This window comes from Papio anubis, chromosome 14, assembly GCF_008728515.1.
Source record: "Papio anubis isolate 15944 chromosome 14, Panubis1.0, whole genome shotgun sequence".
Lineage (NCBI taxonomy): Eukaryota > Metazoa > Chordata > Mammalia > Primates > Cercopithecidae > Papio > Papio anubis.
The window spans coordinates 105,922,407-105,945,209 of NC_044989.1; the positions used below are offsets into that span (position 1 = coordinate 105,922,407).

Here is a 22,803-nt window from a genome sequence, read left to right on the forward strand (position 1 = left end):
CAAATCTAGAATGCAGGACAGTTTTCAAGAAAACTGTCTTAGTCTCTTAATTTAAAAGATACCAACCAAAAAAAAAAAAAAAAAACAACGCTGGACATGGTAGCTCATGCCTGTAATCCTAGCCCTTTGGGTGGTGGAGGTGGAAGGATCCCTTGAGGCCAGGAGTTAGGAAATGGCCTGGGCTACCGGGCACGGTGGCTCACACCTGTAATTACAGCACTTTGGGAGGCTGAGGCAGGCAGATCACCTGAGGTCAGGAGTTAGAGACCAGCTGGCCAATATGGTGAAACCCTGTCTCTACTAAAAATACAAAAGTTAGCTGGGCGTGGGGGGGAGCGCCTGTAATTCCAGCTACTCAGGAGGCTGAGGTGAGGTAATCGCTTGAACCCAAGGGAGGCGGAGGTTGCACTGAGCCAAGATTGTGCCATTGCACTCCAATCTGGGCAACAAGAACGAAACTCTGCCTCAAAAAAAAAAAAAAAAGATGCTTATTAGTATTAGCCATCCAACTGAGTTAGACAGGTGGATATCTAATCCCAGAATTTAGGGAAAGTTCCAGGTGAGAGACACGCACTGGGAAGTCATCAGCATGTAGAGGGTATTCAGAGCCATAATACTAGATGAGATCACTAAATAACTGAGTAGAGAGAACACTTTAAAGGTTTAAAGAGCAGGAAAGCACTTTGGGAGGCTGAGGCAGGCAGATCACATGAGGTCAGGGGTTCGAGACCAGCCCGGCCAACATGGTGAAACCTCATCTCTACTAAAAATACAAAAATTAGCTGAGTGTGATGGTGGGCACCTGTAATCTCAGCTACTCAGGAGGCTGAGGCAGGAAAATCGCTTGAACCTGGGAGGTGGTGGCTGTAGTGAATCCAGATCATGCAACTACACTCTAGCCTAGGCAACAGTGAGACTCTGTCACAAAAAATACATAAAAATAAAGAGCAGGGAAGAAGGAGAAACCAGCAAAAGAGCTGGGAAATGTGCAACTAGTGAGGTGGGGAGAAAATCAGGAGAATGTGGCATTCTAAAAGCCAGGTGAAGAAAGTATTTTTAGGGGAGAAGGATGTGATAAACTATGTAGACGAGGACTGAGAACCCATCATTGGATTTAGAACCTAGCGTTACTGGTGATCTTGACAAAAACAGTTTTCCTAGAGTAGTAAGGGAGAAAGCTGAACTGGAGTGGTTCAAGAGAAGATGGGAGAAGAGAAACTGGAGACAGCAAACAGTGACAAGGCGTTCAAGGACTTCTTTTTTTTTGTTTTCCCCGAGACAGAGTCTTGCTTCGTTGCCCAGGCTAGAGTGCAGTGGCGGGATCTCAGCTCACTGTAACCTCCACCTCCAGGGTTCAAGAGATTCTCCTGCCTCAGCCTCTTGAGTAGCTGGGACTACAGGTACATGCCACCATGCCTGGCTAATTTTTTGTATTTTTAGTAGAGACGGGGTTTCACTGTGTTAGCCAGGATGGTCTTGATCTCCTGACCTCGTGATCAGCCCATCTCGGCCTCCCAAAGTGCTGGGATTACAGCGTGAGCCACCTCGCCCGGCCTATTATTTTTTAGAGACAGGATCTTGCTGTGTTGCCCAGGCTGGAGTGCATGGCTATTCACAGGTGCTGTCCTAGCTCACTGCAGCCTCACTGAGCGCAAGCAAAGTCAGCCTCCTGAGTAGCTGGAACCACAGATGCCTGGCAAAGTACCCCACTTCTCAATACACCTATATCTTTCTAATTCACTCTCGCGTTCTCTGACTCCAGTGATCTTTTTGTTTTGTTTTGTTTTTTGAGACAGAGTCTTGCTCTGTCTCCCAGGCTGGAGTGGAGTGGCTGGAGCTTGGCTTACTGCAACCTCTGCCTCCCAGGCTCAAGCAATTCTCTTGCCTCAGCCTCCCGAGTAGCTGGGACTACAGACATGTGCCACCACACTTGGCTAATTTTTGTATTTTTAGTGGAGACGGGGTTTTGCCATGTTGGCCAGGCTGGTTTCAAACTCCTGACCTCAAGTGATCCTCTCACCTTGGCCTCTAAAGCCTGTAGTCCCAGCTACTCGGGAGGCTGAGGCAGGAGAATAGTGTGAACCTGGGAGGCGGAGCTTGCAGTGAGCCAAGATCACGCCACTGCACTCCAGCCTGGGCGACAGAGCAAGACTCCATACCAAAATATATATAGATAGATAGACAGATATAAAATTCTTTTTATACTTTTTAAAGTGGAATACTTAAAATTAAGATGAGAGAGTAGTGCACCTATCGGTAATGACAAGGTCTACGGTGTGGCTATGGTAGTGAGTGAGTGGTTATGGCCTACTTACTCTACTATGGTCGAGTAAGAAACAAGATCACTGAAACAGAGAGATGAACAAACTGAGAGACCTTAGGGAAAGTTTCCAGTGTAAGAACCAGAAGGCCTGGCTTCAACTCCAGCTCTGCTGTTTACTAGCTAGTGAAATTTACGCAAGTAAATGCTCTAAGAATTTGTTTCATCCCCCAAATGGAAATAAGAATTTAGACCACAACTGGTTCAGAATTGATGATACAAAGGAAAAAATAATGTACAACATATTTAATAGGAATATATTGAAAACAGTGATACACAATAAACACGAAATGGTTGCCCATGTGAGGGAAGACGGAGTGGTGAACAGGGATAAAAGGGAATAAATAAAATATAAGAACCTCATGTGTACCCTGATGGCTTCCCAAACGCTGAAGAGTATGATTAACATAACTCTCACCTGGGGTCAAAACAAACAAAGTGAAAACAGGAAGGGAGGAGGCAAGAGACATTTTTAGAAACAGAATCAAGAGGACTTGTGAGGACAGTATTTGAATGTGAGTACAGTAGGCTACAGGCTAAGGAAGGAAGCTGGACCTTGGGAGAGGATACCTTAACAGAAATAGGAAGCACTGAAGGAGAACCTTATCTGAGAGAGAAACTAAACTTGGAATTCGAGGCACGCTTTAATTCTCCAAATCATCTTCCCGTGGTTTCTCTCCTTGCCTTTGATATGCATCCATTCAACCGATGGTTACTGAGCTCAGACACTTCCTATGTTTACTTCCTCATTTCCCACTCATTTTTCAACCCACTCTGGTCTAGTTCCTATTCCAACTTCCTAAGAACTATCTTTTCGTGATCTTCTACAACTTCCGTGTTGCCAAACCCTATGGTCATTTTCTGGCCTTTCTCTTGGAATTCAGCAGCATTTGAAACAGCTGACAGTTCCTTCCTTGTTGAAACACTCTTGGCTTCTTCCTATACCACTGTCTTTTGAGTTTTTCCAGCTCATCCTTCTCTAACCAGCTTCTAAATGTTGATCCTAGATGTGCATGGCCTTCCTAGTGTTCTCACCTGTTCCCATGGTTTTATGGTCTATATGATAATGGTATCCAAATTTATTTCTCAGTCCATGGGCCACTCCCCTGCGTGGTCCATGTTAACTCCCCCGAGAGCCAAATTCTCATCTAAGTGATTATAGACCCCTTCACCTGAGTCTCTCTCCCGTAAGTCACACATACCATGTCCAAAATGTACCTCAATTTCCCAATCTCTTACCCAAGGCCTCCAGACCCTGCCTAGGTGTCAGGCCTCACTCAGCTTGGTCACAACGTTCTGGTCAGGTCCTAGGCCAGGCCAGCTCTTCCCTGCCTCATTTTTGTACTTGCTCCTTCTGCCTCCAACACGTTCCCTGGTATCTGCCTAAAGATCTTCCCTGAACTCCTAGCGGAGCCACCCCCACTTTGCTATACTCAACCACAGCCCTCAGCCTCATCCGTAATGATTTCTTTTGTTTACTGTCTGTCTCCCCAACTCCAACAGTAAGTATAGAGATATCAGTTCTGTTCGCCCAAAGGGAGAGCTCAGTACTTTTGAACAGGTGCAAAAATAAACGCATGCATGCTAAGCATACGGCGGTAACCACATCGCTTCCAAGGCCCCGAAAATACCGTCTATTCCAAGAAAACCACCATTTTAACGGAGAGACACCGAGCACGCCTTAGCAGCCCCGGGAGGAGGCCGCCCCACCCTCCGCCCGGGACTGAGGGGCGTGGACCGGGCCCGCGCGCGCGCTGCGACGCCGGCCGAAGCCGCTTTCTGATTGGCTGAGCGCACAAGGTCAGCCCGCCCAGCGCCGGCCCTCCCCTCCCCCCGCACCTGCCTCTGCAGTCGGCCGCAGGGCCAAGCCCCGGGCTGAGCATATCCTCTCTCCCCGCCCAGGCGAGCCCGCCAGCCCTACCCGCCCGAAGGACTGCTTCGCTCGGGGCCCTTCCCGCCGCGCCTCCCGATGGCCCGGCCTCACCTGGGCCGGGAGGTCCCATCCTGCTTTGGCGTCTCCTGAGGTGGTTTTAAATCGCGCGCGTCGAGACGCCTGAGCGTCGTAACGGCCGCGTGACGTCACCGGAGGGCGGGGCCAGCAGCGCGCCTGCGCAGACCACCTCGGGCCGCCACGGGCAGCGCCAGGATGAGGAGTTCCGGGTAGAGGACCCGCTCTGATTGGGCTCTTGGGGTCTGTGGACCCCCTGAAATAGGATGAAAACCCATTCCTTTCGAGCACTAGGTGCAGGACTGGGCTTGGGGACCCAGCGTCGAGCGGGACGAGCAAAGCCCGTCTTTCGTGGAATATACTTTTTTTTTTTTTTTTTTTGAAACAGTCTAGCTCTTGACCCCCAGGCTGGAGTCCAATGGCGCGATCTCGGCTCACTGCAACCTCCGCCTCCCGGGTTGAAGCGATTCTCCTGCCTCAGCCTCCCGGGTAGCTGGGATTACAGGCATGAGCCACCGCGCCCGGCTAATTCTTGTATTTTTAGTAGAGACGGGGTTTCACCATGTTGGCCAGGATGGTCTCGAACTCCTGACCTCAGGTGATCCGCCCGCCTCGGCCTTCCGAAGTGCTGGGATTACAGGCGTGAGCCACCGCGCTCAGCCCGTGGACTTTACTTTCTAATGGGGAGGCAGATGATCGAGAAGACGAGACCTGTGCTGTGTAGGCAGCAAAACGCTGAAAACCTGGGAGGAAAGGGACGGAGGGGAGCTGGAGACTACATGGGAATGAGGAGCGGTCCAGGTGGGGAAGAACTGATGCAAAAATGCTATATATACATTTAATATAGTACAAAATGTACATTTAATACAGTATAAATATAAGATGAAGGCCATCATTTTATTCAGATTCTTGTGAATAGATACCTGGAAACATCCTTCAAAAAAAATAAAGGTCGAAAAAGCAAAATAAGCATAAAATGCCATCTGTCCTTTCAGTTTCATCTAACCCTAAGGATTGAATTATGGAAGTAAAGGCCAGGGTCATTCCCTGGAATATCCCTAGCACATCCTAGAATTTCTTGTAACTCTCATAATATCTGGCATCTTTTATAGTGTTTCTCTTCAAGGGCACTATTGGCATTCAGGGTGAAACAATTCTTGGCATGATAGGATGTTTGCCCTCTTTGTGGGCTCTTAAGCCTCCCTGACACCATTTGCCCACTAAATGCCACCAGTGCTCTCAGTCATTTTGGCAATCAAAAAGTGCCACCCTTTGTTGAAAACCAGTTTTGTTTTTTTGAGACAGTGTTGCTTTGTTGCCCAGGCTGGAGTGCAATGGCACGATCTCAGCTCACTGCAACCTCCACCTCCCGGGTTCAAGCGATTCTCCTGCCTCAGCCTCCTGAATAGCTGGGATTACAGGCGCCCGCCACCACGCCCGACTAATTTTTCTATTTTTAGTAGAGATGGGGTTTCACCATGTTGGTCAGGCTGGTCTCCAACTCCTGACCTAAGGTGATCCACCCACCTTGGCCTCTCAAAGTGCTGGGATTATAGGCGTGAGCCACTGCACCCAGCTGAAAACCACTTTTTAAGCCTATCTGTTGTTATAAACTTGTTCTTCTAGTGAACACCTTCAAATCTTCAGTGTAAGGCTGTGTGGGTTAGACAAAACGGGTTGACACTGTTCATCTCAGCAAATGATACCATCAGCCATCCAAGAACCCAAATCAGCACCCTGGAGTCATCCTGGGGGGCCCCTCCCTGGGAGGGCCTCTCCCCATGCAATCTATTATCAAGCAAGCTATTTTCACCTCCTAAAAATCGCCAATCCTGCCTTTCTCCTTCCATCCACATTACCTTCTCACTGGCCTGCTCTGGCCCGCCCCCCAGGCCCTGAGTAGTGTATGAGGAGTCCAAATCTGAGCTGTCACTCCCACTTGTCCCCCCACCACTTCCTCCCGGAAGTATAACCCTTGAGGGGTTCCACTGCCCTGGGAACCTCTTAAGCGTCCTACAAGGCCCTGGAAGGGTCTTCCTGCCCCCTTCCCCACCCCTGCAGCCTCTCCAGCCTCCTCAGGGACCTTGCTCCCCTTGCTCCCTGCCCTCCAGCTGCCCTGGCCTTTTTTCAGATTCCCCTCATCACGCCTGCTCCTACCCCCAGGCCTCTGCACACACACACTCCTCTAGCCAGGATCCTCTTCATCCCCATCTTCACCCCTGTAGCTCCAGTCCGGTTTCCACTCCCCTCAGGTTCCTCAAGGAGGCCTTCCCTGATACACACAACTCTCCATACTGGAGGCTTCAAGAGAACTTGTCACAGGTGCAATTTTCCATGCACTAGAGTGACTATTTCATGTCTGTCTCCTACACAGACTGTCAGCTCCATGAAGATGAAGCCATATCTGCTCACTGTGGTTTTCCCACGGCTTGGTGCTGGCCCTGGACACTGCAAGTACTTAAATACGTATTCAGTGAGTACAGCTGGAAGACAATTTTAAATCCTGGGTTGGGCAGGTTAACCTCTCTGGACCCCATCTTCTTCCCCATCTATAAAATGGGGAAGGCAGTATCCCCTTCACTGGACTTGCTCAGTATATGCTAGGGTCCCTGTCATCTCCCTCACTTGTTCTCTCTGCTGAAAGGATCTGAGGGAGGACATTGGGACAAGTGTGATCCTCTGGATTCCATGTGTACACTAAGAGCAGCAAGGGTTGGGAGGTGAAGAACAGCTTGGAAGCCCTGGTGGAGGAAAGCTACCAGGTGACCCATTAGGTGAGCCTTGAGGCTGTTCTGTGGGGATAATGGAGCCGCCTGAGCCGCTTCCAGCTTCATGTGCAGGAAGGCAAAGCCAGCTCCATGCCCAGTGTCTCTCTGGGCCAGGGCTGCCTCGTGCGGGCAGGTCTTTCACCTCCTGCTCTGCATGCCATCTTTGTTTTGTTTTTAGGGCTATGAAGGATGCCAAAAGAGTGAATGATTTGGCCGGGTGCGGTGGCTCAAGCCTGTAATTCCAGCACTTTGGGAGGCCGAGGCGGGTGGATCACGAGGTCAGGAGATCGAGACCATCCTGGCTAACACGCTGAAACCCCATCTCTACTAAAAATACACACACACACACAAAATAGCCGGGCGTAGTGGCGGGCGCCTGTAGTCCCAGCTACTTGGGAGGCTGAGGCAGGAGAATGGCGTGAACCCGGGAGGCGGAGCTTGCAGTGAGCTGAGATTGTGCCACTGCACTCCAGCCTGGGTGACAGAGCAAAACTCTGTCTAAAAAAAAAAAAAGAGTGAATGATTTATCACTGGTATCAGTGGTATACAAATGTACAAAGCTCAATACCTCTGTTTGTGCAAAAGTAAAGTAGTTAAGTTCCTCCACTACTCCTAGGCTGCCAGGAAAGCAGAGCTAGTGTTGTCTCCCTTCCCCACCCCGTTTTACTCTTCATGGAGATTCTACTTCCCTCAAATAAATGGGAAACTGCCTTAGTTTAGGTGAGGAACAATAGCGTTATCCATTGGCTACCTGAACAAGCAATCTTTTGACTTCAAATGTGCCCTGACCTTCCAGCCTGCAGCTGGCTTATATAATGATGTAGTCTGTGATAGAAACCATCAAGTCACTGGGACTCAGTGGGCACATAGTTGAAATGGCTTTGCGTTCATTTTGGCCTCTAAAGCAAATGCTTTTTTTTTTTTTTTTTTTTTTTTTTTGAGACGGAGTTTTGCTTTGTTGCCCAGGCTGGAGTGCAATGGCGCAATCTCAGTTCACTGCAGCCTCTGCCTCCTGGGTTCAAGTGATTCTCCTGCCTCAGTCTCCTGAGTAGCTGGAATTACAGGCGCCTGCCACCATGCCCAGCTAATTTTGTATTTTTAGTAGAGACAGGGTTTCTCCATGTTGGTCAGGCTGGTCTCGAACTTCCGACCTCAGGTGATCCACCCGCCTCAGCCTCCCAAAGTGTTGGGATTACAGGTGTGAGCCACTGCACCCAGCACAAATGCCTTTAATTTTTGCCTGTGATATGAAATTCTTGACCTCAAGATTGGGCTAAGAACCAACAATTTCTGTCTTCTAGAATTTCTAAACAGTAACATACCTAATCTTTTAAAATATAGTGCTTTTTGCTTCTCAAAGCCCTTTAACCCTTACATCTTGTTTTATTTCCAAGACCAAGCTGAAAGGTTGCGACGGCAGATAGTTTCTTCCTGGCTCTGCCACTTACTAGCTACGTGACCTTGGGGAAGTTGCATACCCTTTCTGCGCCTCAGTTTCCTCGCATGTAAAATGGACAGGATGAAGGGCCCACTTCATGGGGTTACAGTGTAAAGATTAAATGAGTTACCAGATATAAAGCCATTAGAACAGTGTCCCGAACACTGGCAAAGCTCAGTGAACAGTAAGCATTCCCATTACTATAACTGCTGTTGTATCCTGGGGGCTAGCCAGGTTTTGTTTTAGAATAAAGCTTAGCTTCCTAGCTGGAAAGGTTTCCTCTTTAATTGTAAGAGTATTCCCAGAGCACTACAGGTCTGTTCTTTCCATTACTACTTGTTTGTGTGTGTGTGTGTTTATTACTCTTTCTCGCACCCTCTGCTCCACCCAAGTTTTGCTGACTGCTCCCTTTGTAGTCATCTGCCCACTATCGTAACTTTGTGTTTTCTTTTTCTTTTTTTTTTTTTTGAGACGGAGTCTCGCTCTGTCGCCCAGGCTGGAGTGCGGTGGCACGATCCCAGCTCACTGCAACCTCCACCTCCCGGGTTCAAGCAATTCTCCTGCCTCAACCTCCTGAGTAGCTGGGATTACAGGCGTGTGCCACTACGCCTAGCAAATGTCTTCAAATTTTTAGTAGAGACGGGGTTCTGCCATGTTGGCCAGGTGATTTGGAACTCTTGACCTCAAGTGATCCGCCCACCTCGGCCTCCCAAAGTGCTGGGATTACAGGCGTGAGCCACTACACCCGGCCTTTATTTTCTTTTTTATCTATTAGACTAGAAACAACCATGCACTCCTAGAAATGATACCACCTTCTTTCTACCTGAGAAGACTTTTGTTAGAGTGTATGCTTGTTTGCAACCACTAAGATCTTCTAATTTGGCTGAATTTTGGTTTGGGTGCCATGAAAATCAGTCACCTAGATGTTTCTTATTCTTTTCTGGCCACTGGCCATGCCACTGGGCAACCACAAGGCAGACTCGTTCCAAGTACATTGAGCAATACCAGGAGGTACTGAACGGAGCTGTCAGGGTAACATGAACTTCTTGGGAACAGGCATGTGAGAATGCTGACCTGCCGAGTGTGTTACTGCAGAGATTCTCACGTATACAGAAAATAGCCTCCTTTATTGACTCTAACTTAAAACATCAGCACATAATTTTCTAAACAAAAAGTATATGGATGTTTCTAGAACACCAAAATCCCACCAGCAGGGAACCACCAGGATTGCATCTCGCCTTGAAAGCAGTACCAGACGGACGCGGGCAACGTGGGAACACAGTAGCTATTGTGCACTGGGAGCCCCAAATACTGACTGACATCAGCTTCTGGGACAATTTTTTTTTTTTTTGAGACACATTCTCACTTTTTTGCCCTGGGTCACTGGAGCACAGTGACACTATCAGAGCTCACTACAGCCCTGACCTCCTGGGCTCAAGCAGTCTTTCAGCCTCAGCCTCCAGAGTAGTAGGGACCACAGGTGTATGCCACCATGCCCAGCTCATTTTTTGTAGAGACGGGATCGCAACGGGTTGCCCAGGCTGGTCTTGAACCCCTGGGCTCAAGTGATCTGCCCACCTCAGCCTCCCAAAGTGCTGGGATTACAGGCGTGAGCCACCGCACCCGACTTTGGGACATTTTAAATTTATTTTTGCTGGAGGGGAGGGAGTGTATTCTATGACTGAAGCCCATAACGGCCAGCATCTGATCCTTGCTGAGGTCCAGTTCAGTGGGGACAGGTTACCCTCCCCAGCAGATCTTCTTGGCAGCGCAGACAGAACAGCATTGGCGTTTCCAAAACAACCACACCCATAACTATAGCTGCATTTCTTAACACTCCTCCTCAGCATCCCATGGTTTTGAAAAAAGGGAAAAACACACCAATCATATCTCTAGAATCACAACTTTAGAGCTGGACTGCTTCCCAATCCTTTCCTATACAAACCTGGCAGTGAGCCTGGATTGTGATGACCCCTCTTTCAAAACCACAAACACAGTTCAAGTAATCCCTTTGTCATTTTTGAAAAAAAAAAAAAAAAAATACAAAGGAGGCATGACCAGACAGAAAAAGCACAGCTAAACATGGCAGCTAAACCTTCTTTACACTTAACAAGTGCTCCCCACAAAAAACAAAGCAATTGTTCATCTCAGATCCCCCAAAAAGATTGTCCTTGTGAAGGCCTTTATAATGTTGCCTCCAGGCACTGAAAAGGTCATGAGATGTTAGCCATTTCATTGATTAAACACATTATCTCAATTATGAGACAGGTTACTACTGACTTAATATATGTGAATCAATGCGAATAAATTAGGTAGTTTTTTCAGATGGATAAAAACAACTCTCTTGTCATATGAAAATAGAGCTAAGAAAATGGAATGTAAACATCTTGGTTATATTTTCTTTTTTTTTTTTTTGAGACGGAGTCTCATTCTGTAGCCCAAGCTGAAGTGCAGTGGTGCCATCTCGGCTCACTGCAGCCTCCACCACTGGAGCTTAAGTGATTCTCGTGCCTCAGTCTCCCAAGTAGCTGGGGCTACAGGCACGCGCCACCATGCCCAGCTAATTTTTTGTATTTCAGCAGAGACGGGGTTTCACCATGTTGCCCGGGGTGGCCTTGAACTCCTGAGCTCAGGCGATCCACCCACCTCGGCCTCCCAAAGTGCTGGGATTAACAGGTGTGAGCCACTGCGCCCGGCCTTGGTTATATTTTTGACATAGTGAAGGTTTGAAAAATTAGATCCTAAAATATGAGAAGTTGCCCATCACAGTATTTGGGATAAAATGGAGTGCCACCAGCTCGGATGAGAATTAAGCTAACCGCTCAACAAGGAAACCAATTCACAGAGAACACACTAGGAGTCAATCACGAAAAGGAATAAGCTTGAATGAAGCTATTCTCTGGTTCTCTCGCTTCCAGTGTTGATACAAAAACACAACTTCACAGTACCCCTCTGGATTTCACCTCCTTAGCAGCAAGATCCTCCCATAACATCCGTTTCCCTCGGCCTTCTTTGGGTCATGATGAAAGTTAAGCAGAAGAAAATCTCAGATGACCCACCCTTGATTAGGCCCCGCAGGGTCATTAGGCCCATCCTCATCACCACCTCACACACTCCCTAAGGTGTCTTCTCACAGCCCCCACTGGCAAGGTGAAGGTCACATATACCACTGATACATCTGAAAAATAAACACTTTTGTAGCCCAAGGAATTAGAAATACCTTCATCTGTTTGTTTTTAAAATGGTCTTTACATCAAGGTGCTGCAGCCAGTGGGGCACGAGGCAGAGTTTTCACCTGGGTCAGAAGGTTTTGGAACTCTTCCACTGCCTGTGAATGTGCCTTGGGATTGAGCACCAGGTGCTGGAAGAGATTGACAGGCTCAGCACTCCTAAATGTCTTAGGGATCGGGATGGTCAGGGGCAGAGAAGTGTTACCAATGAGGAAATGATGGAGGGACCTTTGCTGGAGGCCACGGCCCAAGAACCAGAGAATGTCCTGGAGCCGCTGAGAGAGCATGTTGTGGGCCCAGTCCGTGAGGGGCAGCCGTAGCAGGAGGTGCATGAGAGCTGTTTTAAAGTGGTAAGATGTGAGGATGGGGCGGGATGCTCCGTGGGGTAAGCTCTGATGCTGCCGGAGACTTAAAATGATCTGGAGGCACTTGAGGTGACAGGTGTTCTCGGGGGCAAAGCGCCCCACCAGCTTCAGGAACAAGTGCTCACAGGCCACAAAGGACTCAGGCCAGTCCACACTGGTGAGCTGCTCCTGGTCAGGAGCCTGGCTCACCAGGTAGACCAAGGTGTCTTCTCGTTGCACCCCCAGGACCAAGTGGATTGAGAGAAAGCGGCCTGAGCGATAATCTAGCCTGAGCTTGCAGGAGGTGGGAGACGGTGGGAGACTGAGTTTAAAGTCATACTTGTGGGCCACAAGGGCCCAGGCATTGCCCATCATGTTCCGGAACCATTGCACAGTCTTGCACACGTCTAGGTGGAAGCCAGTGCAGAGAGCTGCCTTGATGGAGCTACTACGCTTCTCCAAGCCTGCCGAGGGGTCCCTGTGGTGGTGCACCAGGCACAGCACGTCCCCTAGGAGCTTCTCACGCTTGCACACACATTCTGACTCCACCAGCACACAGCCACAGCGGCGGCCCAGGGCCGGGTCCTTCATCTCCAGGACAAACATGGTGCCCTGTGGGGGGACGATGGGCACCAGGATATCAAATTTCTGGGTCTCATGGAGGGTTCCCCATTTCTCAAAGGCAGCCCCGATGCCCAGGCAGTCTTCCAGTTGTGGGTGAGCCTCTTGGCGGCTGAGCACCCGACAGGCCTCAATGAGATCATCCACAAAACTCTCCACAAACTCACAGGTGCCAGGCAGGTCACGGATGGCATTTTGGACATAGTGTTTGTAAAAGGAGTCCAGGGCCTCCTGGGAGGGGAAGTCAGTAAGCCAGTTGTAAGAGGTGACAGGGGCAACATGGACTTCCTCCTCCTCCTCCTCACTGCTGGAATCAAAGGCCGGCTCTTGCTGCATGTTCTGTCGCAGGAGCTCAAAGACGAGAAAAAGGCAAAAGAGGCCAGTGTTCCACAGGTTTCCCAGCATCCAGCCCAGAGGCCCCTCCTGGCCATCGGCCTGGAACGGCCACCCCATGTCTTTCTTCCCCAGCACTAACTGGTCGCTGGACGTGTCTCCTCTCCAGAAGTTCTCTGCCTTCTGCTTCTGCTCAGCCGCTTGCTTTCTCTCTTCAAACTCCATCTCTAGCAGGCGCATCTCCTCGCTCATTCGCTTCTCCAGCTGCCGACTCCTGGCTAACGTGTCCAGGTCCATCCGGTCACTGACCATCAGGGGGTGGTGAACAACATACATCACTGCCAAGAACAGCAGGCTTATCACAGCCATGGAGGCCTCTGCATCTGGAGAAGTGGGAGAGTAGGAGTCAGTGGTCATCTTCCAGACTCATCCGCTCTCTAGCTCACACTCCCCAGAGCCCTGGTACCCCAAATTCTGAAAATCAACTACTCAGGAGAAACAGAAAGCCTACAGAGCTTGGCTTGGACACAGCAAGGGTGGTCGGCCTGGGAGGAGGTTCGAGAGAAAAGAGGGCGGCAGCATGTGCCCCTCAGTCTCTCTCCTGCTTTCCTTCCACACGGTGTGGGTGGTATTTAGGCTTCCAGAAAGTGGACGTGGGACTGTTTTCATTCCTGTGTAGGATGGGGAGGGGGACCCTTGTGGTAGGGTGGCCTCACCCGACTCATCAGTCAACCATGGGCACCAGACATGCCCTGCTGACCCCAGAGGCTCCTTTCATAGCCAGAAATCCCCGAGCCTGCCTGGGTGACACCTTTCCTCTGCCCGGCAGCCAGCTGTAGCATTCCACTTCCTCTGTGACTTCACAGTCTTCATTCTGCTCACCCAAAATGCAGTGAGCCTCATCACTCAGCCTCTCCCTCTCTGCCAGGGAGTGCCAGGGAGGCACAGTGCCACCAGCTGCTTGCTACGGTACCCTCTGAGCTCCTAAGGGGCCAGTGGATACCCAGCGTGTGGGCATGCTAGCTTCACGTCTTAGTCCAGAATGCAGAACCGGGTGCCCAAGGCCTACCTGACAGCCGCAGGGGTCAGTTCCACTGCCTCCCCACCCACCCGTGAAGCCCGAGCTTCTGCCATTCACCCTCATTCACAAGCTACCGCGCTTACCCAGATTCATGAAGGACCGCACCGTGTGGACGCGGAAACCAGCTGGGACTCTCCTTCCTTTGGAACTTGGCCTTGCTTAGTCTCCCCGCCCTGTCCAGGAGCCCTGTGAAAATGCACAAGGTACCTGGGGGCTTTGGTTCAACTCCGAACCCGCCCCTCCCCCCATTCATAACTTCCCCAGATTCCACGCCCAGAGACTTGTACTCTCACCCGCCTACCCATCCCACCTCGGGCTGTCTCCCGGGACCCAGGGCCGGGTTCCTCACCTTCGGTGTTAGGAGGAACACGGTCTTAAAGAGACAGCGCGGCCTGACCGCCACTGCCTTTTTCCCGGCAGGGTGGGGGCGTCCGGTTCATCGCGGGGGCCGCGCGCGGGAGTGGCCCTGCTCCCCTTTCCTGGGTTACAGACCATGTTTGGCTGAGCGTCTGAACGTCTGGCTGGGCGCGGTGGGCCCCTAGGACCCCCAGCACGCGGCTCCGAGGGCGCCCGCGCGCCCCAGCAGCTCCCGCCGTCCGGGCTCCTCCCCGCCCACCCAGTACAAGCTCCGCCCCGCCCAAACCCCCGTGGCTCAGCTCGCAGGGGCCGCGGCCGCCGCATAGCCGGTCTCCGTCCGCACCCAGGTCCCCGTGGGTTTGCTGGGACAGTGGAGGGGCCGTGGCCACGCACCGTGGGTTTGCTGGGAGGGCGGAGGGGCCGTGGCCACGCACCGTGGGTTTGCTGGGAGAGTGGAGGGGCCTTGGCCACACACTCGCGGCCGTGGCCACACACTCGCCGCTGCTCGGCCTTCCTGGGGTGGCAAATGGGGCACCGCGTGCCTGCCGTCAGCTGCACTCGGTTCAGTTCAGTGGAGAATAGACTTACTAGGATTCGAGTAAGGATGATGGTGGTAAAACTGGGAGTTGACCGAGAAAAGCCATTCTCACTTCGGGCTGGCCCTGAGCAAAATGGCACAAGAAATAAGATGTGGTTGCAGCACCCTAAATGTGCTTCTCTCCCAGACCACGCCCAGACTCAGGCGTCTTTCCCCAACCCCTTTCTCATATCAAAGTGACTCTCCTGAAAGAACAGACAGCACCCAAAGACCTTACTTGTGGCCTTGCTTGCTACTCACTAGCCACGTGGGAGTAAGAATCCTACCTACAGGGCAGCTCTGCTGATACATGGGTGTATAAAGGAGAACTTTATACAGTGTGGAGGCTGGACAAGCTTTATCACACCTTAAGAAACACCAACAGAATCGGTTTCCTGAAAGGGATCTTAAGATATCAGAAAGAGCGCTTAGTCCTCCTGTCCTGTGTCAGCTCTCCAAGGAGAAAAGGAAGTGATGACCTCTTGATACTAACTCACTAAAATCTCTCTGCTGAAAGACAGGTTTCAGGGTTTTTGTTTGTTTGTTCGTTTGTTTCTGAGACAGAGTTTCGCTCTGTCATCCAGGCTGGAGTGCGGTGGCACCATCTCGGCTCACTGCAGCCTCCCCGCCCCAGGTTCTAGTGATTCTCCTGCCTCAGCCTACTGAGTAACTGGGACCACAGGTATAAGCCACCATGGCCGGCTAATTTTTATATTTTTAGTAGAGACAGGGTTTCACCATGTTGGCCAGGCTGGTCTCGAACTACTGACCTCAGGTGATCCGCCCGCCTCAGCCTCCCAAAGTGCTGGGATGATATGTGTGAGCCACCACGCCCGGCTGGGTTTCAGGTCTTCTTTTCCAGTGGCAACGTGTAGGGAGCTCCCAAACAACTTGTACAGTACTTCCAAAAATACTGACTTATTTAATTGTGGAGCAGGGAAAACTGTCTGCTGGCTGACAATGACTGAAGTTCTAAAGTTACTTTTTATAAACGTGAATTACGGAAAATAGATCACAGGTTATTGAGCATTCATGCATTTGGAGCAGTAATAATGAAAGTCACTTATCTTTTCACTTATGATGTCAGGATGCAAAATATATGCTTCAGAGTATGCAAAATCATGTTTAAAACCATGTGTTTTTAAGTTGTATTATTTTAATTGACAAATAATTGTACATATTAATAGGGTGCACAGTCATGTTTCATACGTATGATGTATAATGATTTCAGATTAGGGTAATCAGCATATCCATCATCTCAAACATTTATTTATTTGTGTTGGGAAGGTTCAATCCTCCCTCCAGCTATTTGAAACTATGTATTATTACTATTATTATTTTGTGTGTGTGTGACGGAGTCTTGCTCTGTCGCCCAGGCTGGAGTGCAATGGCGCCATCTCAGCTCACTGCAACCTCCACCTCCTGAGTCAAGCAATTCTGCCTCAGCCTCCCAAATAGCTGGGATTACAGGCGCACACCACCAAGCCCGGCAAAGTTTTTGTATTTTAGTAGAGTGGGGGTTTCACCATGTTGCCCAGGCTGGTCTCAAGCTCCTGAACTCAGGCAATCTGCCCACCTTGGCCTCCCAAAGTGCTGGGTTTACAGGCATGAGCCACCGTGCCTGGTCTATTATTGTTAACTATCGTCACCCTACAGCGGTGTGAAACCCTAGTACTTAGTCCTCCCATCTGACTATAATCTTGAATCCTTTAACAAATCCCTCCCTATCACCACCTTCCCCTCCCCTTCCCAGCTTCTGGCATCCTCTGTTCTACCTTTTACTTCTATTGGATCAACGTGTTCTAGGTCCCACATGTGACTGAGAACATGTGGTGTTTACCTTTCTGTGCCTGGCTTATTTCACTTAATATCCTCCAATTCCATCCAAGTTGCTGTGAATGACAGGATTTCATTGTTTTTTTTTATGGCCGAATAGCATTCCCTTGTGTACATATACCACGTTTTCCTTATTCATTCATCTATTGTTGGACACATAGGTCAGTTCCATATTGGCTATTCTGAATAGTGCGGCTATAAACATGAGGTGCAGATGTCTCTTTGATATAATGATTTCCTTTCCTTTGGATAGATTTTAAGTAATGGGGCCGGGCGCGGTGGCTCACGCCTGTAATCCCAGCACTTTGGGAGGCCGAGGCGGGCGGATCACAAGGTCAGGAGATCGAGACCACAGTGAAACCCCGTCTCTACTAAAAATACAAAAAATTAGCCGGGCGCGGTGGTGGGCGCCTGTAGTCCCAGCTACTCAGGAGGCTGAGGCAGGAGAATGGCGTGAACCCGGGAGGCGGAGCTTGCAGTGAGCCGAGATCGCGCCACTGCACTCCAGCCTGGGCGACAGCGCGAGACTCCGTCTCAAAAAAAAAAAAAAAAAAAAGATTTTAAGTAATGGGATTGCTAGATCATGTGAGTAGTTCTACTTGTAGTTTTCTGAGGAACCTCCATGTTATTCTCCATGGCAGCTGTACTAGTTTACCCAACAGCATATCAGAGTTCCCTTTTCTCCCCATTCTCACCAGCATCTGTGAAACCGTGTGCTTTAAAATGTGTGTTTATAGTTAAGGATTTGTTTTAAAAGTGGTTGTTGGATGGGGGCAGTGGCTCACGCCTATAATCCCAGCACTCTGGGAAGCCAAGGCAGGTGGATCACCTGAGGTCAGGAGTTCAAGACCAGCCTGGCCAACATGGTGAAACCCCGTCTCTACTAAAAATGCAAAAAAAAAAAAAAAAAAAAATTAGCCAGGCATGGTGGTGCATGCCTGTGATCCCAGCTACTCATGAGGCTGAGGCAGAAGAATCGCTTGAACCTGGGAGGTGGAGGTTGCAGTGAGCTGAGATCGCACGACTGCACTCCAGCCTGGGCAACAGAGCAAGACGCTGTCAAAAAAAAAAAAAGTGGTTGTTAGGTTGGATGGTTGTTAATTCATGGTCTGTACAGAAATGAAGTTGGTGGCCTGATACTGTTTCTTAATGAATTCAACCTAAAATTATGAGGCAAAATGGTGCTTATACGTGAAACTTACACTATGATAAAGTCATTTCAACAACTAACTTTGACTCACAAGTGATATTGACCTGCTTAATACACTTCCTGTGCTGACAAAAGGTAAAACAAAAGCAAGATCTCTATTTTTACATAAATTTGCAGCAGATGTATTTTCAGAGCTCAAATTACAGTTCCAGCAGACTTTGTCAGACATTAGTGCAAATAAAAAGGACAGTTCTATATTTCAAAATTCATTTAACTTCGCAATTGAAGAGCTTCCCTCTAACCTTCAATTAGAAGTGATTAATCTGCAATGTAATGACATTAAAAGGCAAATATCAAGAGAAGATTCTAATCATATAAATGCCTTCGAAGATCAATTGAAATCATGTGCTCGTGGATTCATGTCAGTATTTGACAGTGCCCATCTACATTTTCAAAGAAGAAATATGTAAAATCTCATTACAGATCAATATTAATAGATGAATGTTTGCAATCAGTCTGGATGATAAGAAACACTAACATTAAGTGACATGTTATTTCCCAAAAAAGAATTATGTCATTCTCATTAGTAGACCCACATAAAAATTGTACTCGGCCAGGCATGGTGGCTCACACCTGTAATCCCAGCAGTTCAGGAGGCTGAGTCAGGAGAATCGTTTGAACCTGGGAGGCGGAGGTTGCAGTGAGCAGAGATCGCGCCACTTTTTGTAAACAAGAATGTGTGGAAATTTGTTTTCTCTCTTGTTATGTAAGTACCTACATGGTATCTTGAGTCTGTCTCTTGGCCTGCAAACACTAAAACATTTACTCTCTGGCCATTTACATAAGTTAGCTGACCTTTGCTTTTAAGCATCAAAAAGTGCACATTTCCCTCAGAAATCTATTTGTAAAATTGTGTATATATATATATATATTTTTTTTTTTTTTTTTTTTTTTTGAGACGGAGTCTCGCTCTGTCGCCCAGGCTGGAGTGCAGTGGCCGGATCTCAGCTCACTGCAAGCTCCGCCTCCCGGGTTCACGCCATTCTCCTGCCTCGGCCTCCCGAGTAGCTGGGACTACAGGCGCCCACCACCTCGCCCGGCTAGTTTTTTGTATTTTTTAGTGGAGATGGGGTTTCACCATGTTAGCCCATGTTGGGATGGTCTCGATCTCCTGACCTCATGATCCGCCCGTCTCGGCCTCCCAAAGTGCTGGGATTACAGGCTTGAGCCACCGCGCCCGGCCAAAATTGTATATTTTTATGGCTGGATGTGGTGGCTCATACCTGTAATCCCAGCACTTTGGGACACTGAGGTGGGAAGATGGATTGTGGCCAGGAGTTGGAGATCAGCCTGGGAAGCATAGCGAGACCATGTCTCTACAAAAAATAAAAAGTAAAATAAATTAACCAGGCATGGTGGTACAAGGCTGTAGTCCCAGCTACTCAGGAGGCCGTGGCAGGAGGATCACTTGAGACCAGGAGTTTGCAGTTACAGTGAGTCATGATTGCACCACTACTCCAGCCTGAGCAGACTGAGCCCTAGCCCTAAAAAAAAAAAAAAAAAAAAAAAAAAAAAAAAAAAAAAAAAAAAAAAAAAGGCCGGGCAGGTGGCCGCGCCTGTAATCCCAGCACTTTGGGAGGCTGAGGCGGCGGATCACGAGGTCAGAGATTGAGATCTATCCTGGCTAACATGGTGAAACCCCTGTCTCTACTAAAAAATACAAAAAAAAAAAAAAATTAGCCGGGCGTGGCAGCAGGCACCTGTAGTCCCAGCTACTTGGGAGGCTGAGGCGGAGCTTGCAGAGAGCCAAGATCATGCCACTGCACTCCAGCCTGGACAACAGAGCGAGACTGTCTCAAAAAAAAAAAAAAAAAAAAAAAAGGGGTGAGTGAGGAGGCTGATGGTTGCAATACCTTGAAAAGCTGAGGTTGACTGATCGCTTGAGACCAGGGATTTCAAGACTAGCCTGGGGAAGTGTAGCAAAACCCCATCTCTACAAAAAATACACACACACACCACACACACACACGCAAAAGCCAGTTGTGGTGATGCACACCTGTAGGCCCAGCTACCTGGGGAGGCTGAGGAGCTGAGGTGGGAAGATCACCTGAGCCTGGGGAGATAGAGGCTACAGTGAGCTGAGATCACACCACTGCACTCCAACCTGACCAGTGAGATTGCATCTCAAAAAAAAAAAAAAAAAAAAGTTGTCTTTTTGTAAAAATGATACACATTCATTGTAAAAACGCATACTATATAGTAGTAATACAAGAAGGAAGCTACCTGACACCCCGCCACCCAGAGATAAGTGTTGCAAGTTTGGGGAGGCGCTCCTTCTAGACGTGATTTGTGCCACATTCCTAAAATGTGCCCCTTGGAATGCGAGTTGCTCAGATGACTCTCAGCAAAAGGACTTTTCATAACGTTTCTTGATGACATTTTAAAAATTCATAAATGAAAAACATCATCATTGTGAAAGGCTTAGGAAATACAGAAAGCATTAAAAAAAATCGCTTTAAAAAAATCACCCTTAATCCTATGGTATCAGTTAGGATCCCGGCAGGATCTGATGGCATACTCCACCTGGATAACTGAAGAGAGTTTAATTAAGGACAAAAGCGTTTCAGGGGTTAGGGACAACCACAAGGGATGGATGGATGTCCCTGGAGTCAGTACCAATTGGGAGCCCACCTCTGCTTGAGTATAAAGGGGAGGGAAGCTTGTTACCAGCATTCAAAGTGGGTGGCTACATAGAGAGGGTCTTCAGTGGAGAGAACGCAGTCAATCCTCTGGTACCCCATAGAAAGAGTGCTGGGTTCGCCTCCCACTGGCCAAAACTAACTAGAGGCCAGATCACCAGGGAGCCCCAGGGCACAGAGTAAGGAGGAGAAGCAGGAGAGAGGTCTCCAGGTGCAGAGAAGATGCAGCATAGTTACTGCCAAAGGTTACAAAGCTTGTCTCTAACAAGCACTAGTTTGTGAATTTATACTCCAAGACAATTCCATTTCCACTATACACAAAGACATTCAGATCCATAATTTTTTTTGTGTTTGTTTTTTTAAAGATGAGGTCTCTCCATGTTGCCCAAGCTGGTCTCCAGCACCTGGGCTCAAGCGATCCTCCCACCTCAGCCTCCCAAAGTGTTGGGATTAAAGACATGAGCTGCTTCACCCAGCCCAGATCCTCAGTCTTAAAACCAGATTTGGGTTCGTGACCAGCCTGGCCAACATGGTGAAACCCTGTCTCTACTGGGAAAAAAAAAAAAAAAAAATTAGCTGGGTGGGGTGTCGTGCACCTGTGATCCCAGCTACTCAGGAGGCTGAGGCAGGAGAATCACTTGAGCTTGGGAGGTGCAGGTTGCAGTGAGCCAAGATTGCACCACTGCACTCCAGCCTGGGTGACAAAGTTAGACTCTTGTCTCAAAAACAAACAAACAAAACCCCCAGATTTGGGCCCACTATGCTGTTCTCCTCTAAAGGAAATCAGAGTTTGTTGGAGGGTGTCAACACAAGATGTCAGGACACCCAAAAGTAAGGTAAGCCTGGAACATGCTGCTGGTGTTAGAAAGAAGGGGAGCTATCTCCTTGTCTCAGGTAATGTTGGAAAGGGATGCGAAGAAGCCACAGATAGAAGACTCCCATTGCTAGAGTGAATTGCAGACTATGCATGGAAAAATAATTATGATCATTGGTATAAACTGAGCCATGGGTCCATGAAGGTATATATATATATATATATATATATATATTTTTTTTTTTTTTTTTTGAGACGGAGTCTTGCTCTGTCCCCCAAGCTGAAGTGCAGTGGCGCAATCTCGCTCACTGCAAACTCCGCCTCTTGGGTTCACGCCATTCTCCTCAGCATCGCCAGTAGCTGGGACTACAGGCCCCCGCTACCACACTCAGCTAATTATTTGTATTTTTAGTAGAGACGGGGTTTCACTGTGTTAGCCAGGATAGTCTCGATATCTCCTGACCTCGTGATCCGCCGCCCGCCTCGGCCTCCCAAAGTGCTGGGATTACAGGCGGGAGCCACCGCGCCCCAATAATTAATTTGTATTTTAGTAGAGCTGGGGTTTCACATTAGCCGGGATGATCTCTAAATATCTCTGTACTCAGTCCATGTACAAACTGCCTCCCAAAGGTACTGGATTACAGAGTAGGGGAATATGCCGGCATGGCGAACCTCTTGAAGTATTTTAAATGATTCACAAACCTATTTAACTTGCTTAAAAAGATTCCTGCTTGTAAGCACACCATACCCGATTTCCTTCTATCTTTTACCAAGTTTCAATCACCACATGATCTCTCCATTTTTAGTCCTTATGCTTGACGTTTGACCTTGTATGCTCCTGCTAAAAGTACCCAAAAATTAACTTGGGCGTGGTGGGTAGCTTTCTTAGTCCCAGCAGCTCTCAGGAAGGCTTCAGGGGAGAGAATGCATGGAAAGCCTAGGAAGCTGGGAGAAGCTTGCAGTGGGAGGCCCCGCGATCCGCGCCCTCCACTCAAGCCTGGGCATGGGAGACAGGACTCGTCTGAAAAAACAAAACAAAAAAAACATGCTATGGCTTACTCCCATTATGTGTGTGTGTCTGTGCATCACATGCCTCGGAAAAGTTTCAAAGGGTGGATCCCTAAATGTTTACAATGATCTTCTGGAAGTGGAGGGATTGATTGCAGGTGTCTAGCAATAACTAGGTATTCTTTTCACACAAATAAACATGCAGTGTCCAGCGTATGAATGGGCCGTGTGCCCAAAGCCCTCCCTCTTGCGCCTCGTAAGCACAAAACACGTTTTCTA

At 48.8% G+C, this 22,803-nt stretch overlaps 2 protein-coding genes across 4 annotated transcripts in view; both read right to left on the reverse strand.

Moving 5' to 3' along the window:
• Positions 1 to 4,424, reverse strand: part of NCAPH (non-SMC condensin I complex subunit H) — a 36,014-nt gene extending 31,590 nt beyond the window's left edge. Inside the window, exon 1 of the mRNA XM_031655509.1 lies at positions 4,305 to 4,424. Coding sequence (XP_031511369.1) covers positions 4,305 to 4,323 — 19 coding nt within the window. The 5' untranslated portion in view covers positions 4,324 to 4,424. The remainder of the gene's footprint in view (positions 1 to 4,304) is intronic.
• Positions 4,425 to 9,847: 5,423 nt separating this feature from the next.
• Positions 9,848 to 14,682, reverse strand: ITPRIPL1 (ITPRIP like 1). 3 transcript variants are annotated; one of them, XM_003908980.5, is made up of 3 exons: positions 14,433 to 14,682; positions 14,167 to 14,269; positions 9,848 to 13,385 (listed from the first exon to the last, which is right to left on the reverse strand). In XM_003908980.5, exons 2-3 carry the CDS (start codon positions 14,174 to 14,176, stop codon positions 11,728 to 11,730), a joined length of 1,668 nt encoding a protein of 555 aa, XP_003909029.2. In that variant the 5' UTR covers positions 14,177 to 14,269; positions 14,433 to 14,682; the 3' UTR covers positions 9,848 to 11,727. The 3 variants fall into 3 exon arrangements, with proteins under 3 accessions (XP_003909029.2, XP_021780746.2, XP_009182914.2); XM_021925054.2 differs by having other exon boundaries at positions 14,394 to 14,682; XM_009184650.4 differs by lacking the exons at positions 14,167 to 14,269; positions 14,433 to 14,682 and adding an exon at positions 13,719 to 14,135.
• Positions 14,683 to 22,803: the final 8,121 nt, after the last annotated feature.